The sequence below is a fragment of the Aquarana catesbeiana genome, linkage group LG04, assembly GCF_042186555.1.
Source record: "Aquarana catesbeiana isolate 2022-GZ linkage group LG04, ASM4218655v1, whole genome shotgun sequence".
Taxonomy (NCBI): Eukaryota; Metazoa; Chordata; class Amphibia; order Anura; family Ranidae; genus Aquarana; species Aquarana catesbeiana.
Window position 1 is genome coordinate 482,185,922 of NC_133327.1, and position 21,826 is coordinate 482,207,747.

General features: G+C 41.2%; 1 protein-coding gene across 1 annotated transcript in view; it reads right to left on the reverse strand.

Moving 5' to 3' along the window:
* Nucleotides 1-21,826, reverse strand: part of RMDN2 (regulator of microtubule dynamics 2) — a 1,282,724-nt gene that overhangs the window by 778,903 nt on the left and 481,995 nt on the right. Inside the window, exon 4 of the mRNA XM_073627634.1 lies at nt 19,473-19,533. Coding sequence (XP_073483735.1) covers nt 19,473-19,533 — 61 coding nt within the window. The remainder of the gene's footprint in view (nt 1-19,472; nt 19,534-21,826) is intronic.

Genomic DNA, 21,826 nt, shown 5'->3' on the forward strand with positions numbered 1-21,826 from the left:
TTCCCCTTTTCAGTCAGATTTAACTACCAAGGTACAATTTACAGAAGCAGATCAGCAGATGAACTACAACAAACCCTTTTAAAATTAAATCTAACAGAACCCACAAGCAGCAGCACTCCCACATGCAGAAGAATGGCATCATCTTCACCTTCAGGCAGCACCCAGAAAATTTCAGAACAAAATGGGAATCATCATTCTCACAAAAGAGGCCGTTATGCCACATCATCCATGGACCAAGAAGATTCAATGGACTGACATCCTAATTCCTGATATCTCTTCATTTATTATACTAAGAGATGGTTCTCTATAAAAAAACTATATTTATAACTGAATGTAACTGCATTCTGATAGTCACACACTGTGTGGGATCATGTTACATTCCAGTTATATTTCTTATTACTTCTGATTCATATAGCCTTAGAATATATAAGTGAAATAAGGAAATTCTTGTTCAGTTATATATTATCAGGTAATAACAATAGATTTATTACTTTTTAGGACAAATATGTTCAATAATCCAGAAGTAATGGAAGCTTTTTTTTTTTTTTTTCTTTCTTTTCTTAAAACAAATATATTATTACCTAACTAGTTCCTAGAATTATGTTTTTGTTTATTCTAATCTGAAGCAATACAACCTCAATTTTATGAGTTAACATATCTAAACAGTTACATATGAATAAAATATGTAATTGTTTACTCTAAAAGGGTTAAAATCCCAAAATAATTCAAACTATCTTCATCAATACCAAAGTTATTAACAGTACCTTTCTAACTGAATTATTTAGCCTAGGGCAAGACTAACCATATACAACCACCCTGGAATAAATAATTTCAACAAAAACTATATTCTGCACTCCAACTAATGAAACATCATTTTGATGTCTTTTGACATAGCACTTCTCTCCTGTAAGCGGAAGATCCGTGTACCCCCATTAGCCCTCCTCATTCTCCCAACCATATTATGTGGGAGTGTGACGAAGGCACTTATTCCCCTGAGAGAGATATTTATTCTCTTTCACGGGTAAATTGTGATTACTTGCAAAAAATAGTTTATACAATGTATCATCTAATCTCATATGTTTTTTGTTTACTCTTTACTCCAGAATTCACTGGTTTCTTTTCTATCTATTCATCTCTTCAGTCCACACAGGTTGATCTGCGCAGTCAGCTCTGCATAACAAAAAGTAAGTCAAAACTATTTGATCTATTGCCATGGCACCACTGAATATACTTTCCCTGAATGTTCAGGGAATAAATGTCCCTCAAAAAAGGACCAAAGCCTTCCGTACTTTCCATAACAAGAAGGCTCACATAGTATGCCTCCAAGAAACACACTTCACCAAAGATTCTACTCCAAAATATATTTCTCCTTTTTATCAACAAATTTACACGGCTTCTGCCTGTACCAAGCAAAGGGGAACTCTAATTGCATTTCACCGATCCACACCATTCACCTTATCATCAGAAATTAAAGACCCAGAAGGTAGATACCTGATACTCATGGGTTATATAATGGATACAGCAATCACGGTGATTTCCTACTACGCTCCTAACAAACAACCTACACCATTCCTCTCACATATATTACAAGTGATTAATACACACAAAATAGGAACAGTGATAATGTGTGGGGATTCGAACCAGGTCCTCCTCCCATTTCTAGATAAATCACCTTTTACACCATCCAAAATAACCTCTAGATTACCTTTTTCTCAACTTCTTTCCAAATACAATCTGGTAGATTCATGGAGAGAAAGTAACCCAATGAAAAAGAAATTCACTTATTTCTCGCACCCTCATCAAACCTTCACCAGAATAGATCATATTTTTCTAACAATAGGAATGATACCAGAAATTATTGCATCAGATATAATTCCAATTCCGTGGTCTGACCATAATGCAGTATACACTACTATAGCCTCAGCCATACCAAAAGCGCATGACCCAACGTGGTACTTACCGGACATAATGCTCAAACACCCACTACATCAGATGGCCATTGAACAAGCTTTAAAGGAATACATATCAATTAATAATACAACAGACATCTCCCCAATAACACTGTGGGAAGCTCATAAGCCTGTCTTGCATGGTACAATACAAAGACAAATGGCACTATTTAAACGGGAATGCAAAAATCTAGCAAAAAAACTAGAACTCAATTTTAATGCAGCCTACATATCATTTCAAGATAATCCATCTCAGAGTACAAAATCTCATCTGGAAAAATCTAGATTGGAATACGATCTATTTCTCACTGAGTCAGTTGATAAATCCCTCAAACGCTCCAAACACAATTTCTACATGAATACAAACAAACCAGGTACATATTTGGCTCGGGCATTAAATTCAACTAACAAATCTTTCAAACCAATACATTTGAAATTATCAAAAAATGTTTACACTTGTAATCCAGTTAAAATAGTCCATAAATTTCACTCACATCTCGCAACTTTATACAAGACAAACAATGAATTTAATCCTACAGAGGCTGAATCCTTCTTCTCAAAAATAACCTTACCTGAGTTATCTCAGAATCAAAAAAGCAGTTTGGATGAGCCTATAACTATAGATGAAGTTGCTAACGCCATAAAAGACCTAAAACTTAACAAAAGACCAGGCCCAGACGGCTACTCGGCTTTATACTATAAAACATTCTCAGAAATACTCTCTCCCATTCTCACTGAAACTTTTAACAAACTTCTAGATGGACATTCTTTTCAGCAAGAAACACTAATGGCAATTGTTTGTATGATCCCAAAACCCCTTTCTGATGATACTTCCTGTGTGAATTATCGGCCTATCTCTCTGTTAAACCTCGATATTAAATTATTAGCAAAAATAATAGCAAAACGCCTCAATAGCATTATAGGAAAATTAATACATAGAGATCAAGTAGGCTTCATGCCAAATAGACAGGCAGGCGATAATATACGCAGGGCAGTGTTATTGGCACATATTGCTAAAAAACGGAAAATCCCTTTATGTTTTCTATCTCTCGATATTAAGAGGGCATTTGACACAGTATCCTGGCAATATATGCAATATTCATTACAAAAATGGGGTTTTGGACCCCACTTTTTAACATGGATCAAAGCATTATATAATAAACCCAAAGCCTATATAAAATATGCTGGATACAAATCTGAAGCCTTTAATATCGAAAGAGGTACCCGACAGGGTTGCCCATTATCTCCCTTATTATTTGCCCTTATACTCGAACCCATGGCCCAATATATCAGAACAAACCAAACTATAACTGGCATTGAAGTAGGAGGTATTACACACAAATTATGTATATTTGCAGACGATATATTACTTTTTCTATCATCACCACAGGTCTCTGGTCCTAACTTAATACCAGCTCTTGATGGATTTGCAGCCCTATCCGGCCTTATGATTAATCCTAAGAAATGCCTAATGCTTAATATTTCACTCACAAACATGGAATTGATCCCGGCTAGGGCTGCACTCCCATTCACATGGGCAGAAAAATCAATCCCATATCTTGGAATTCATTTAACAGCCTCTCATTCTGACTTATTCTCAACCAATTATCCTCCTGTATTAAGACAGATCACAAATCTAATAAAACAATGGTCGCAACTTCCTTTATCCTGGATGGGGAAGATTAATGCAATCAAAATGACTATTCTACCCAAATTGCTTTATCTATTCAGAGTCCTCCCTATTCCAATTCCTTCCTATTTTTTGAGAATAGTACAAAAAAGAGCAACTTCGTTTATATGGGGCTCTTCTAAACCACGTATACCTATACACACACTACATCTTCCCAAAAATAAAGGAGGCCTGGGATACCCTAATTTTACTAACTACTACAGAGCAGCACATTTGGCCAGTCTGTCCAAATACCATGCAAAACAGGAAATCCCATTATGGGTATTTATAGAGGCTTCAGAAAATGACCCTCTATTAATATCAAATTTATTATGGCTTGATCCTAAAGACCGCTTTAAAATTCATAATCCCATAACTAAACACTTCTTATCTCTCTGGGATAAACTAAAAACCAAATATCAGTTACAATCTCCACACAATCCTCTCCTTTCTTTTATCAGAAATCCGGCCTTTTATCCGGCATGGATCTACCCAAATTCTTTTAAAGCTTGGACAACATCAGGCATTCAGACACTAAATGACTTCATAGCATCTAAATAATTCCTTTCATTCCCATCGCTTAGAGAAAAATATGATCTACCAAACTCTGAGATATTTAGATATCTCCAAATCAAAAATTTCTATACACCATTCCTAAAGGGGGATACACCATTATCCCAATTATCCATTTTTGAATCAATCTGTACAAAAGATCCATTTGCTAAAGGTACAATTTCATCACTTTATAATCAATTATATGGAGTACCAAATCTTAATAGACCCTCTTACGTTCAGAGGTGGGAGGAGGACCTGGGACGAACTTTAGAAGACACGGACTGGTCTAACATATGGCTCACATCTAAGTCATCTTCACCCAACATCTTAGCACTGGAGACAAATTATAAAGTCCTAACTCGCTGGTACCTTGTACCCGCTAGAGTGGCAAAATATTCACCTAATACCTCAGCTCTTTGTTTTCGAGGATGCCCAGAAATAGGCACATATTTACACATATGGTGGACGTGCCCAGTAATCCAAACCTTCTGGAAGGAAGTCTTCGTGATTGCATCTAAAATATTTAAAAAAATAATACAACCAGATCCATATTTAACTTTACTTAATCTAAAACCGGAATGGTTAACACTCTCTCAATTCAAACTTATGATCCAACTAATAACGGCTGCAAAACAAACAGTGGCCAAGGCATGGAAATCTCCTACATTGGTACTAGCAGAAACAATTCACAGAATGAATAATACAATGTCCCATGCTAAGATGGTAGCCATCGATCAAAATCAAATTCCAAAATTTGAAAAACTTTGGCATCCTTGGATAAAACAACAGTTCCTGTCAAACTTCAATCACTCTGTCCTGTTGCCATGGTAACAGATTAAATGACTTACAGAGACACCCATTCTAAGGCTTCAAAGAGAACTAAAAAGAATAATCAATTGACGAGCGGGACAACCTTGTGGACCATACCTCTACCTTTCAACCCTTTTTCTTCTTTCTCTTTCCTTTTCTCCACCTTACAATTAAAGCTCATTTTCAGAATTTATTTGACCTATATACACTCTACTTGTAAACAATATGTATAGTAGGTATAAATCATTCAAATACCTACAAAAGTAACTAAGGAAATGATATATATCTTTAATTTAGGTTTACGTGAACCCAATGTTTAATATTTGAAATTTCATGATATATACCTATATAAACCCTACTGTAAAACAATGAGCTTACTTTATAGATCCTTGTAAACTTACTTTATGTATCTTTATAACATTGTATACTCAATAAACTTCTTTTGACAAGGAAACAACTAGGTTCAATAGATACATTCTCATGTATTTGTATAATTTCTGAAACATTTTCAATTCCTGATTTGTTCACAACACAAATCTTATGTTTTTCTGGCACATCATAAACCACTGAATTAAAAAACGAAACCAACTTCATTACGTTTCGCAACTTTTTCTTTGTTTTAGCTAATGAAAAGCTAGCCTTATCAATTTCAGCCTTAGCCTGTAAACATTGTTCATACATTGATTTCCACAACATAGTATCAGACACATGATTCGCTAAACCTTTAAATTCCAATTTGCTTTCATTAGCTACAGTCAGGTCCATAAACATTGGGACATCAACACAATTCTAATCTTTTTGGCTCTATACACCATCATAATGGATTTGAAATGAAACAAACAAGATGTGCTTTAACTGCAGACTTTCAAGTTTAATTTGAGGGTATTTACAATTTTAATCAGGTTAACGGTGTAGGAATTACAACAGTTCATATATGTACCTCCCACTTTTTAAGGGACCAAAAGTAATGGGACAATTGGCTGCTCAGCTGTCCCTTGGCCAGGTGTGTGTCCAGCCCGCATGGAATTCAGGCTCGTATGACCCCCTGTAATTAAGGGGTCCACCTGTTCCGGTAAGCGCATTTACATGATTATTGGTACCCGATGGAAGAGAACCAGTTTCTTTGAGCCAAGAGGAATTACTTATTTATATGATCCCAAGGACTTTTTCTTATAATATATTGCGCTGCACTAGCATTGTTTTATAAATATCTTTTTAGGTTGGTGAATCATATAGTGTTTAGCTTGCATTTCCATTTCTTCACTCAATTTAGCTTGCGCTGATTGTCTTTAGTTTAATAGGTGTGTGTCATTCCCTCATTATCCCATTTACAAGGAGCAGATAAAAGGTCCAGAGTTCATTTCAAGTGTGCTATTTGCATTTGGAATCTGTTGCTGTCAACTCTCAATATGAGATCCAAAGAGCTGTCACTATCAGTGAAGCAAGCCATCATTAGGCTCAAAAAACAAAACAAACCCATCAGAGAGATAGCAAAAACATTAGGTGTGGCCAAATCAACTGTTTGGAACATCCTTAAAAAGAAAGAACGCACCGATGAGCTCAGCAACACCAAAAGACCCGGAAGACCATTGAAAACAACTGTTGTGGATGACCAAATAATTCTTTCCCTGGTAAAGAAAACACCCTTCACAACAGTTGACCATATCAAGAGCACTCTCCAGGAGGTAGGTGTATGTGTGTCAAAGTCAACAATCAAGAGAAGACTTCACCAGAGTGAATACAGAGGGTTCACAACAAGATGTAAACCATTGGTGAGCCTCAAAAACAGGAAGGCCAGATTAGTGTTTGCCAAACAACATCTAAAAAAGCCTTCACAGTTCTGGAACAACATCCTATGGACAGATGAGACCAAGATCAACTTGTACCAGAGTGATGGGAAGAGAGGAGTATGGAGAAGGAAAGGAACTGCTCATGATCCAAAACATACCACCTCATCAGTGAAGCATGGTGGTGGTAGTGTCATGGCGTGGGCATGTATGGCTGCCAATGGAACTGGTTCTCTTGTATTTATTGATGATGTGACTGCTGACAAAAGCAGCAGGATGAATTCTGAAGTGTTTTGGGCAATATTATCTGCTCATATTCAGCAAAATGCTTCAGAACTCATTGGACGGCGCTTCACAGTGCAGATGGACAATGACCCGAAGCATACTGCGAAAGCAACCAAAGAGTTTTTTAAGGGAAAGAAGTGGAATGTTATGCAATGGCCAAGTCAATCACCTGACCTGAATCCGATTGAGCATGCATTTCACTTGCTGAAGACAAAACTGAAGGGAAAATGCCCCAAGAACAAGCAGGAACTGAAGACAGTTGCAGTAGAGGCCTGGCAGAGCATCACCAGGGATGAAACCCAGCATCTGGTGATGTCTATGCATTCCAGACTTCAGGCTGTAATTGACTGCAAAGGATTTGCAACCAAGTATTAAAAAGTGAACGTTTCATGGATGATTGTTAATCTGTCCCATTACTTTTGGTCCCTTAAAAAGTGGGAGGCACATATATAAACTGTTGTAATTCCTACACCGTTCACCTGATTTGGATGTAAATACCCTCAAATTAAAGCTGGAAGTCTGCAGTTAAAGCACATCCTGTTCGTTTAATTTCAAATCCATTGTGATGGTGTATAGAGCCAAAAAGATTAGAACTGTGTCGATGTCCCAATATTTATGGATCTGACTGTAGACAATCAACACATTCCATGATTTCTACTCACTGAATATAGGATTTTTTTCTTTATGCGCTGATCTCAAATAACCGTCTTTCAAGACTTCTGACTTCCACACAAAATTCTCAGGTCTTTACAATCATCAATTGATCGATTTTTCTTCTAGGTTCATTCAATAGTTCCGAAATTTTCATTTTTTGTACTTCACTTCTCCCCTCTGATCAAGGAAGGAAGTGGTAAAAAAAACTTCCGCCAAATTGATACTGGCTGTGCTCCAATGTTAAAATAGCTTTATAGCTGTGGAAAGTCTTTTGTTCCTTTTCAATATGATTGTGAGACAAATTTCTTAAATTGTATGGCTGAGTCAGCTTAAATAAAACCATGTGATTTATTTCCACACAAAAGTTACAAAAAATACTTACAAAAGTTGTACATTGAAATACAAAAATAAATGTAGCTTAATAAGATCAAAGATATGAGATAAAGTTGTTTGTATCAAAAAAAAGTTCAAGACGTGCTTAAAAGATGGTTGCTTTTCCTTTGTTCTGAGAGCAGCTGTAAAAAGAGTCTGAATGATGAGTTTCTATAGTAGTGATGAATAAGAAGGAAATGTAAAAAGAGCCCTTCCTTAATGCCGCTCTTCCCTTAAATAAACTTGATCCCTTTGTTGAATTTCGCGCCAAACTAACCACTCCCATATTACTCCCATCATCACCTCCCATCCACTCCCCACAAGGATGGGGGCTAGGAGTAAAAATTCCTTTTGGCCAGCATGTCTAATTGATAGCAGACACAGGAAATGGGGGATGATAATCTGTCTGTCACCAAATTAATATACACATAGTTTCAGAATATCAGTAACATAGGAATTCCTTTATGAAAATATAACCAGTTATATCAATCAAAAATAATTTGACAGCTTCTTGAAATTGAGAACTCAGTTCAAATGTCAACATCTGTACATTATTAATTCAAAAGACCTTACATGTACACAATATTACAGGGGATCTCATAACCTCAGTTATATACTTATAAGACCGAATTAAAATTTAGATATTAAGAATGTAACACTTTTTAATTTGGCAGGGGAGTGTAGACTCTTTACATGAATTTAAGAGAGAACTGAACTCCAACACATGGGGCATTCATTTCACTTATGAGTGGAGTGACACTTTGGTCAACTATTTTGATTTAACCATATACCGAGAAGATCACAAGCTATTGACCAACACATATTTCAAATCCATCGACAGGAATAGTTTTATCACCATTGGGAGTTGTCGCCATCCCAGTTGGTTGAAAGCCATACCCAAAGGACAGTTTAAGCATATTCGTAGAAACTGTTCAAGTATATTATGTCAAGCAGGCTATGTAGAAGCCAACCATGAAAAAAAATATTCACAGGTGTTGGTTATAGTTTGTTGTACTTTACACTCGGTGAAGCAGAAACGGCACCACAATGATCAGTCCAACAGATTTGAATGGGCCTTTCTCACTACGTTCTCCAGTCAGCACAGATGGGTGGTGAACGTGATGAGGAAACATCGGAACATCCAGAAAGAAGATGTTGTTCTTGGTCCAGCACTTCCAGAGTGCTCTCAAGTCATTTTTAGGAAAGCTCAAACTTTAAAAGATATTATTGCGTCTCATCCTATATCTCCTCCTCCTAGATTCAAAATGTTTGAAAATTTTAAGGGATTTTTTCCTTGCAGGAAGTGCAAGATGTGTAAAACTTCACAAGTATTAAGAACACCTACCTTCTCTTCATCCTCTACTTCCAAACAATATAGCATTAAAGAATTAATCACATGTCAGACCAAAGGAGTAGTCTACCTCCTGAGGTGTACATGTGGATTACAGTATGTAGGGAGAACCACACAAGCACTTAATGTGCGCATATGTGAACATCTTAATAATATCAAAACTGGTCTCCCATCACACAGTTTATCGAAACATTTTACATCACATCATAATAAAAAACCTGCTTAACTTCAGGTAATAGGTATAGAAAGATATTCTCCTCATTGGAGAGGCAGCAATTGAAAAGACAAATATCTCAACATGAAACACATTGGATTTTTGACTTAAAGTGGATGTAAACCCCACTCTCATCCTTTCTAAACTACTGCCATAGTGGTCATCTATAAGGATATACATGCCTCCTGCATGTATCCTTACCTGTCAAATGTCTCCCCTCTGTCTGTTATGAGACCCGAAAAACTGCAGATTCTGTGGGTGGGTCTGTTGTCCGGAGCTCGGTGGGTGGAGCCGTGATGTCAGTAGACTCCCCGCCTACCTCTACACTCCCCTTGTCAACATAAATTTTCTCCTGTGTATTTCTTACACTGAACTTCTGATATGATCACTAACATCCAGTCAAAACCCAGAAAAGTCACCACATGACTTCAGCATGCCCAATCATGCTGAGGTGTGAAGCAGCCAATCCTGGGAGAGCTGGAGAAGAAAGGAGGAGGGGATGAGAATTACACATAATGCCTCTCTAAGGCTTGTGCATGAGATATGTAAATCAACTGTCACTCACAGCAGGGGGGAAGAACTGACTGGTACCTCTTTGTCTGTCCATTTTTATCTCACTGAAAAAAGATAAGAGGATTGCTCAGAGCTGGATTAACTCTTTGTGGCAAGACTGGGCATAGGTGTTATGAAATCCTAAACTGTACAAGTTACAAGCCTAAATAAAAAAAAAATCAGGTTTACATCCACTTTAAAATCCTATTTTCCTTGGGGCCTAAATGTCGAATGGGATATAAATTCCTTTATAAATAATAGTTAATACATAATTGCCAAACAGCGGGTGATTAAGAATGATAATATTTTCTCTCCTTGTGTTGTTTTATGTGCATGGTAGTTGGGATTGACCAATCTCATAAGACGGTTAAGATTTATTCCTATGATAGATAAGTAAATACCATTTCAATACATACATTTTTTAATGTAAAATATTTATTACATTTTTTTCATGTAGTTCATATGTAAAATATAAGATCAAAAAAGATAAGACTAGTTGACCAATTAAAGGAGCTTCCATCCATTGATGTATATCTAATATATTTTTATATTTGAGCTACATGCGATTGATAAAATATAATTCCCTCATTATAGAAAATATTTTTAACAATTTTAATTGATCAATTTCATTAAAAAAAAAAATTATTTATTTTTTCTTTTCTATTTCTCATGTTTTAATTTTTCAACACACATTTTTTGCTTTTGTGCACAATGAACTGCAATATTGTAACATAATCTTCATGCTTTGTATGGTTACAGAAGTAATTCATTCATATGTGTGTGTATACATACGTTTTTCTGCTAGATGGCAGCAGAGCGCTGAAGTGTCACATATACAAATATAAATAAATGTTTATTTACTTTGTGTGTTACAAATAAGAGTCACAAAAGGCACTTATTATTTATAATAAGTTTATTGAATGTTTATTCATTTTGAACTATTTTGAGCACTGTTTTTATATTGTGGTTTATGCATCAGTTTAATAATTTACTACTCTTTACCTTACTCTTGCAACCTTCAGGAAAGCCTATCACGTCTCTAACTAGTCTTTTACCACTTCCATCAGCTCATTCCCCACAGTTACAACCTTTTGTACCACCTGCCCCACCCTATTAGATTGTAAGCTCTTCTGAGCAGGGCCCTCTTAATCCTTGTATTTTATTGTATTATAACTGTATTGTCTCCCTTTTATATTGTAAAGCGCTGCGTAAACTGTTGGCGCTATATAAATCCTGTATAATAATAATATAAAAATAATAATAATAATATTCATTATATTGAAGCACATTTGCATCAAGTATTATCTTATGCACAATAATCACTTTATAAACTATATATTGTCACATTTTATATGGTTTAACACAGGAAATAGCGCTCCATATACATATTATGTTTATATCTGATAGAACATGCTAAGGAAAGTATCTGTAGACTAGTTGTGAAAGGGGTTGGAGTCTTCGGATGAGGATGGGACCCACTTTCATTTATATGTGTGTATTTTAGACATATTATAAGGTGTATTTACACTGCTATGCTGTTCTCGGCTGAGGACAATTAACAACTTCTTAAGATTTACTTACGTATATATTGCACTGTGTTATCATAGGGATAGGATGCATTTGCATTGCTGTTTATTTTCTCTTTCAGGTGTTCCTGCACTATTGCGTCTTTCTTGGACAAGGAGAGACAGTGACCCGACATGGATAATAATGCTAACTATTCATGCCCTTTATTACTGTATATATTAGATAGATAGTTAGGATTAGGGATGAGCTTGATGTTCGGGTCAAACACGAGTTCGACTCGAACATCGAGTGTTCGACCATTCGCCGAAGAACGAACATTATGGGGCGATTGCAGGAAATTCGAGCGCCCGCGATATGCCCCATAATGCACTGCGAGATCACAGTGCATTGCTGTATGATGATTGGCCAAAGCATGCACCTGACCTGCATGCTTTGGCCAATCCCAGCACCCTCTGCTAAGAGAGCCATAATTGGCCAAAGGCAGGGTGCCTTTGGCCAATCATGGCTCGGGGGACTAGGTCCCCACCCCACACTATATAAGGCTGCCTGCACGGCAGCCCTGTGTAGTGTTGTTGACGAGGACGGAGAGATAGCTTGATTTAGATTAAGCAGGCAGGTTATTGAGTTAGTGGCAGTGTATTTGATATATATATATATTGTCAGTCTAGTGTATATATATATATATACTCTGCATCCAGTCAGTGTAGCCTATATCTACAGTCTACAGTGCATTCCGTGTTGTACTATTTCTAATCTACTTCAGGCGGTGTATTTGATTATATATATATATATATATATATATATATATATATATATACAGACAGTTTAGTGTATATATATATATACACTCTGCAGCAGCCAGTGTAGCGTATATCTGCAGTGCATTCTGTGGTGTACTGTTTCTACCACTTTTCTGGTGGTGTACACAGCACACAATACAGTGCAACCATAATTCAGTTGCTACTACTTTTCTGGTGGTGTACACATTACAAAATACAGTGCAGCTGTAGTGCAGTTGCTGCTACTTTTCTGGTGGTGTGCACATTACAATACAGTGCAACCGTAGTGCAGTTGCTACTACTTTTCTGGTGGTGTACACAGCACACAATACAGTGCAACCGTAATGCAGTTGCTACTACTTTTCTGGTGGTGTACACAATATACAATACAGTGCAGTGTGGTGTTGTCAATCAAAATATACATCATGGTCGGAAAGGCCACCAAGGAGAGGCAGACGCTCACAGACCACGTAAAGAGGGCAAGCAGGCTCTGTGTCTACAGTCAACAGTGCTGGTCATGGACATGGTGCATCCTCTGCAGGTGGCCGTGGGGCACGCTTGTCCTTTTTTCTGCTGCTGGCCATGTTATTGAGCCAGAACATGCAGAAGAGTTGGTGGAGTGGATAACAAAGCCATCCTCATCCTCCTCATCCTCTATCACCCAGGCTCAGAGTAGTTTGCCTTGCAATGCAGCTGCCAAAGCGGCCTATTCCACCAGCTCCTTGTCCACAGTCCCACCATCATGCACGAAGGAGTCCCTCGAACTATTCAACCACAGTGTCGGGTACATGCTGATGGAGGATGTGCCACAATTAGAAGGCTCCTATGTTGGTTCCCAAGTTGAGGAAGGGAGTAATGTGAGCCTAGAGAGAGGGGGTACCCAAGAAAGACAAGAAACTGGCAGTCATGTTCCCCCAGCCGCAGCATACTTCCAAATTTGCTCCAGTGACGAGGAGGGAGGGGATGATGAGGTCACTGACTCTACTTGGTTGCCTGATAGAAGAGAGGAGGAGGAGGCACAACTCCAACGAGGCAGGATGTCCTCTAGGGGGCAACTTAAGGGCAGCCACCCTACTGCATCACACCGCAGAGTTCCGTGGGTGCAGGGTGCTGCTGACTCCCCGCTGATTTTGAAAAGTTTCTTTGTGTGGGTCTTTTTGACATGTGCACAGCAGATCGCACCGTTGCTGTTTGCAACCTATGTCTGAAGCGGATAAAGCATGGCCAGAACAGCAGCCGCTTGGGCACCACATGCTTGACCAGACATATGACGACCTCCCATGCAGTCTGTTGGCAACAGCACTTGAAAGACCCACATCAAAGAAAAAGGCGGACTTCTCCTTGCTCCTCATCTGGGATCTCTAACTCCACTATACCTCCAGTCCTCTCAAAAACCTGCACTGAGAGGAATGAAGGTATAGCAATAGGTGTCCCAAGTACTTGCAGCCAATCTGCTATCAGTACACCTCCATATGATTTTAGCAGGCAAATTTCCCTACCCCAGTTGCTAAACAATAAAAAGAAATTTGGTCCCAGCCATCCACATGCTCAGCGTCTGAATGCTAGCTTGGCCAAATTGCTAGCACTGCAACTGCTGCCTTTTCAGCTGGTAAACTCTGCCCCCTTTTGTGAATTTGTGGAATGTGCTGTACCTCAGTGGCAGGTTCCAAAATGCTGTTTCTTTTCACGGAAGGCCATTCTGGCTCCCTACCGGCATGTGGAAGGCAATGTTTTGGCCTCATTGGACAGGGCAGTCAGCAGTAAGGTGCATATTACCACTGACTCATGGTCTAGCAGGCATGGGCAGGGACATTACCTTTCCTTCACGATGCACTGGGTAACTCTGGCAGTTGGGAAGGATGCAGGACAGGGTTCAGTATTGTTGGAGCTGGTTCCACCACCACGCCTCCAAAATGCTAGTAGTCATTCTGCCACAGCTCTCTCCTCCACCCCCTCCTCTTCTTCTTCCTCTATGGCCTCATCTTCAGATTTCTCCTCTGAACCAGCAGTGCTCCGTAAGTGGTCAAGGGCCTATGCAGGCACTCAGGCAAAAAGATGCCATGCGGTGCATGAGTCTGCTTAGGGGACAGGAGCCACACTGGGGCAGAGATTCTGTCAGCTCTGCAGGGGCAGGCTCAGAGGTGGTTGACGCCACGCCAGGTTCAGCCAGGAATGGTTGTATGCAACGATGGCACCAACCTTCTCTCCGCCCTTCGACAGGGACACTTGACCCATGTCCCATGTTTGGCACACATCCTGAATTTGGTGTTGCAGCAGTTCTTGAGCAGGTACCCAGGCTTACAGGATCTCCTGAGGCAGGCCATAAAAGTCTGTGGTCATTTGCACCAGTCATACAATGCCAGTACTCGGCTGACATTCAAAGGGAATGCAACCTGCCCAACAACCGCCTCATTTGTGACATGCCCACCAGGTGGAACTCAACATTGGCAATGCTGCAGTGGCTGCACTCGCAGCAGAGGGCCATCAATGAGTACCTGTGTGAGTATGGCACCAGAACAGGGTCACGGGAGCTTGGCTTTTTTTGCCACGCCAGTGGCTACTGATCAAGGATGCATGCACTGTCCTGTCACCATTTGAGGCGGCCACGAGGATGGTGAGCAGCGACAATGCATGCATCAGTGATACTGTCCCTCTTGTCTTCCTGTTGGAGCACACGCTTCATGGAATAATGGACAGGGCACTTCAGGCAGAACATCCAGATAGCACACAGGAAGAAGAGGAGGAGGAGCAGGATTGTGTGGATGGATGGATGTAGAGGATAACACTCAGCAGTAGTCTTCAAGGGATGGTTTTCATTCCCCAGAAACCCAAGGAGTTGCACGTGGTTGGGAGGAGGTAGTTCCTGACAACATCATCCTCAGTGACCCAGAGGACTCACAATTGAATGTGTCTGCAAACATATGCTGTATGGCCTCCCTGATTCTGCAAAGCCTGTGAAAGGACCCTAGGATTCGTGGTAACAAGGAGAGGGATCATTACTGGCTGGCAACCCTTCTTGTTCCACATTACAATGGTAAGGTTGCAGAACTCATCCTGCCTTCGCAGAGGTAGCAGAGGATGAAACATCTTCAGGAGGCCATGAAGAAAGGTTTGTGCAATGCGTTTCCAGACCCTGGGAGGTTACAATTTCCTGGTGCTGGACAAGGTGTTGCTGAGGCTTCGTTCAGTCAGAGGAAGAGCGGTGGAGAAGGTGGCCAGCTGACCGATGCCTTTAGATAATTTTTCAGTCCTCAGCGTCAAGGTCTGATCAGTTCAAGCAACCATCGCCAGCATCTGCATTACATGGTGCAGGAATATCTAGGGGCAAGAGCAGACTTGGAGACCTTTCCAACAGAGCATCCACTGGGTTACTGGGTCTTGAGGATGGATCACTGGCCAGAACTTACTCAATATGCAAATGAGCTACTGGCCTGTCCTGCATCCAGCGTTCTTTCTGAAAGCACATTCAGTGCTGCTGGAGGGTTTGTATCGGATAATAAAGTGCGCCTGTCCACGGACTCTGTTGATAAGCTATCAAGCACCTGATGCTGATGTAACTGATTGATTTTTCTATGGATGTGGGATCCCTTGAAGACTGCCTATGCTGAGTGACTATCCTATTCCTTATCAATCTCGATGATGCTAGCTTCCAACAATATTTTTGGTTTAGGGCACCACCACCACTGCCTAATGCCCAACTTTTCTGCCCCTCTCTAACAGGGGCATGTATTTACAAATTTTGATCAAATATTTGATCAGAAGACCGGGCCCCCACTAGCAAAAAAGCTGGAAGAAGATAGCAGGGGAGTCCGGCAGAAGATACCGGAGAAGAACCGGACAGCGGCAGAAGAACCGGACAGTGGCAGAAGACCGGCCCCCCGCTAGCAAAAGAGCTGGAAGAAGATAGCGAAGGGGCCCAGCAGAAGAGGCTGAACATCGGGAGAAGAGGCCGGAGAGAGCAGAGAAGTCAGAAGAAGACCCCCGAAGTCGGAAGAAGACCCCCAGAGCTGCCTAATAAATTACTTTTAAAACCTGTGTAGTGTGTTTTTTTTATTGACACTTTTTTTCCTAGGTGAATGGGTAGGGGTACCATGTACCCCATACTCATTCACATAGGGTGGGGGGGATCTGGGGGCCCCCTTATTAAAGGGGGCTCCTGGATTCCGATAAGCCCTCCGCCCGCAGACCCCAACAACCAACGGCCAGGGTTGTCGATAAGAGGCCCTTGTCTTCATCAACATGGGGACAAGGTGCTTTGGGGTGGGGGGGCCCGCAGGGCGCCCCCCTCCCCCAAAGCACCCACCCCCCCATGTAGAGGGCATATGGCCTGGTATGGTTCAGGAGGGGGGGTGCTCTCTCCTCTCCACCCCCTTTCCTGACCGGCCGGGCGGCGTGCTCCGATAAGGGTCTGGTATGGATTTTGGGGGGACCCCCACGCTGATTTTTCAGGCCTAAGGGCCTGGTATGCCCCTGGGGGGAACCACGCCATATTTTTCATTTAAAATTTGGCGCGGCGTTCCCCCTCATGATTCATACCAGACAGCTGTCAGCACTGCCTGTCGCTCATCGCAAAAGGAAAAAAGTTTTCCTTTCCTGATCAGCGAGCCAGCTCGGTGCTGGGTCCCATGACGGGGCTCGCAGGTGTCAAATCTCGCCGTTAACAGCGGCAAGATTGACACAATATCGCGGTCACCTACTGTACTATAGACACCCCCAGGCACGATATTTAAAGGAATATTTAATTTTTATTGTTTCACTTTAAGCATTCTTAAAATCACTGCTCCCGTTTTTAAAACTTTTTTTTTGCATTGATACATGTCCCCTGGGGCAGGACCCAGGTCCCAAACTTTTTCCTAAACCAACTTTTTATGGCAAAAACTTGCAAAAAAGCCTTTAAAATTAGCACTTTTGATTTTTCACGTTCGTGTCCCATAGACTTTAACGGTGTTCGTGTATTCGAACAAACTTTTTTGCATGTTCGGATGTTCTGGACACACACCGGGGAGGTGTTCGGCTCATCCCCAGTTAGGATATAAGGCTACTGTTTATATTTTTCCCTCAACTGCTTGAGTGGCACGCGTTAAATTGTCTAATATTTATCTGCCCTGTGTGAATTGCCATTCGCTCATGTATATATTATACATGTTTACTCCGTGTGGTACGCCACGTGGATTGTTTGTTATTATTTTCCTGTTTCCCCACCCATCCTAGTTTTTGCCAGGACATTCGCTCTCAGGCTTGAGAGCTCAAATTATTTTTCTGCAACTCTGAGACGTAGTTTTCCTAGGCAGGGGAGTATGTAGCACCCTGATGTTTAGGCAGGGTTGCTATAAAATGTATTTGCCAAGTGATAGTTGCCTTGGCCAATTAATAGGAGGGTCAATTGATTTCACCCTAATTCTGTAATTGCTGCACTTCTCTTTTCTGTCACTAGATGGCCTGGAGCATCTGATGTAAGGGGGAACATCAAATTTACATTTACAGAGTATTACCAGAGTGTGTGCAGGAAACAGTAACAAAAGCTCCAGAGAGCGTGGCTTGCACCAAAAAAAAAGAAACGGAGACACATACAATCTTTCATGGCACAGACTTGAGATTCGGACCTTGACCGGAAGAAATTTTTAGTGACTGGACCTCCTTAAATTTTTTTTCAATACCCCTGCCATAGATGATACATGAAGGATAAACAGTCATGGTTGGGCCCTACGATTACATGAGCAGATGATCCCTGTGCATTATTTGTTGTTACACAATAGTTTATTGATATGATTTATTATTGTTTGACTAGGTTCACACCTATGGTGCATTTTTAATGCATTTTTATGCGTTTTTGGGAGATGTCATGCAGAAGAAACCAGCAAAAACACAGCAGAAATGCATCAAAAGTGCTAGCACTTCATTTTGATGTGTTTCTGCTGTGTTTCCAATGAAGTCTACGGAACCATAAACACAACCTGCTGCAGGTAAAAAAAAGTCACTAACCCTTTCCAAAAAACGCACCGATTGAAAAAGCACAGATGTGAATGTGACTCATAGAAAATGATGTTAAATGGACAGTAGTGCTTTTCTGAAAATCTGAAAATGCACCAAAAAACTCATAGGTGTGAACCTAGCCTAACATCTGTATGATAAGTATTTAAAAATACATTGGTTCCCGCCATCCCCAGAAAATGTACTTTGTGATGAAATGCGTAGGATTGGGCCTACGATGGTGATGTCATCACGTGATCTATCCCTGTTTGGTCAGTATACAAGCGAGCCTGGAAAGAAGCCTATAGGGACGCTGCATAACACACGAGGATTATACCATGCATGCATGCATACATGCCCTTTTTATCTGGATTCCTGTAAGTGCAATACTTTGTTTTATTATTAAATTGATGTTATCATATTACACTATAGAAGCATATTTTTGCTTTGATCTCTGAGTCCCGCTGGAACGGTGAAAGTGGATACAGCCTGTATGGTTTGAGGGAGACCTTCTGTAACTCAGTGGTCATTTATATCTGGTAAGCAGCGTGTGTGACTCACATTGGGTGCAGAAGGATCTTCCTTTCACCAATTGCTTCCCTTCAACTGTTGTGTCTATTGCACGGAACACAGAGAGGGATTTAATATATTTGTTTTGTTGACTTTCTTACCCAGCTGATACCTATTTTAAGGACATTGTATGTTTATGGAGTGATTCTATTCCCTCTATGTATTTTATGGAAACTTACGTTTGTGATTTCTATGTCAATTTTTTACCTGATACTCATCTTTAGTGCTGCACTGCTGTATATGAAAAATACATATAACATATAACATGCAGTTAAAAACAAAATAATATCATATGAAACATTTTTCAGGCATTTACTAACTGTATATTGCTGCTTGTCTACACTGACATCATAACCACTGGCAGCTCATTCAGTTATGCCACAATATCAATTGCAAAAATTATGCACTGTACTCAATCATTTACTTACCATCTGTGACCAGCAGCACTAGAGTTGTCTATTTGGATTGCTTTCCCAGCAGCATTCTTTCCTGTGAAAATTTAAATTATGTTTAAATTTAAAGCTTTGTCATTCTTGCTTAAAATGCAGACTTGGGGTTTGATATTAACCTCTTAAAATGAAATGTCCTCCTCTCCACCCCTCCCCCACCCTGCTATAGAGATATCTGTCCTTTCCTTTGTTTTTTTCAAACAGGCTTTGGCCCACCCTCCATCCTGCCTCTTGGAACATGTGACATGTGAAGCGCCAACCCTGAAAAAGCTGGTTGGTAATTTTGGGTTCTTAAATCCAAGAACACCCCCTCTGGCACACCTGGCTGAATAAAATCACTGTGGACACCTTTAAGCACACAAGTGGAATATACCTTTTTTCCTGGCTGTGGATTACTACCATGAAATAGACACCCGTTTAGTCATAAACAAGCTTGATATATTATTACGTGTAGCACCCTCTAGTGTGCTAGAAGAGTAGTAGATTTTGTGAGGACAGGTAAATTTCCAGCCTTGGCTGGCAGCCAAGCCTGGCTGTGTTTTGATCTGGGCTGGGAGTGGCTCAAGGTAGTGCTGGGTGACTCACAGGTAGCTTCACCAGGACCTCCCACTTCTTTCCAGAATGTTCTAGTGTTTTCTGGAAAGAGAGGTGGAGAGGGAAGGTGGAGCTGCCTGGGGGTTCTGAGGAGCCCTACCAATCTGGATGGGCAGGGGGCAGGCCTCCTTAAATACCCAGGGTCAGCCCAGCTGGGGAGGAGTTGATCGGGTGGAAGATGGAGATGGAGTGTTAGGCTGTCGGGCCTTTGAGGGAGCTCCCCAGTCTAGGGGGTGACCTTGGGCCTGGGCTCGGGTGCGGGTGGGACCCTCTTTCAACCCACAGAGGTGTCCTAGCCAGGAGGCACAGGAGGAGCAAGAGAGGAGAGCGGGAGAACACTGCCGGGCAAGTCTCCAGGAGTTCCAGAGAGGCAGCTAAGAGGGCTGGTGAGTGTTCACACAGTCAGGAGAAATGGGAGGCACACCTGAGAGGACTGATATGCAGCAGTCTGGGATGGGTGCAGAGCCAGTCTGAAGGATTGTGGTGGCATGGGCAGAGGAAAAGGGCTGCTGCAGCCGGGAGGGCTGGCAGTGCCTGAAGAGGTGGTACTGGGAGCAGTAGCCACAGAGACAGCTAGCATTGGGACTTTCCTATTTTTGCTACACCATAGGGGCCCTCGGTCCCTGCCTGCAAAGGGCAGCCCCACTCCTCCATTTGCTGGAGGAGTGAGGAATGATACTCTGCAAGCAAGGAAGTGCAGGAGGAGAAGAGGAGATAATATATACCAAGGTGTATAAAGTTTGATCCCAAATATTGACTTTTGAGTACCTGGAAATCTCATGTTTTCACATCCCTATCCAAGTTTAATCCCCCTTAATAAAACATAAAAAACAAGTGCAAGGACTGCTTTCATGTCTCTGAGCAAGTTACAAGTGTGTCCCTGGCTGGGCAGGGTGACAGACAGCTCCTACAGGGGTATTGCTACATTTGGGGGCTCGTCCGGGATGTATGTTCACAGGTAACCTGCCAACCAATGCCATAGCAACCAAAGTTGAACAAGCTGGGGAACTGCACTTGTTCCACCAATTGAGGAATTGAACTCAGGGGAAGGATTTATGTGCTCCGCCTGCATTCAGTACTACAGCATCAAGTGCTATTGCCCATAGCAACCAGTGGGAGCTGCTTGGCAAGTTTTTGTTGCCCTGCTTACCCAGTTGCCCAACTGCAGCTGGGATGGACACTTGTGTTTATTTCTGCAATTCAGTGACTTTCTACCATGTGCTGTCACCCGTGGCAACCACGGCGGGCGAATGCACCATGGATTACAAATATGTCCAGTAATCTGCTAATGCTGGACATCTCGAGATGGATTAAAAATATGTCCAGCAATCTGCTAATGCTGGACATCCTGAACTTATGCTTCAAACACCTGCTTCAAACAGTAAAGTGTGCCTGGAAGTGTCTACTGTTGCCTGGGGTGATCGGGGTCAGCCTGCGAGCGGGACTGTACTAGAAGTGTTACCTTCGGTGAGGCATGGGCTACAAACTTTATTGTTGCTACCGGCAACCACCAAAAAAGTCAGCAGTCATCTGGTCTCATTTGCTTGGGCACAGTCGGTGTCGAGCGACATGCCTGGACAAGTCCTGCTAGTTTCAGCATGCCTGCAAACTTCAGTTCGTCTAACAAGGGGTTACAGCATAATTGCCAACAGTCCCGATTTTCCCGGGACAATCCCGATTTTGGGACCCTCATCCCGATTGGAGAGTGTCCCGAATCGGGATTTTCAATAAGGAAAATC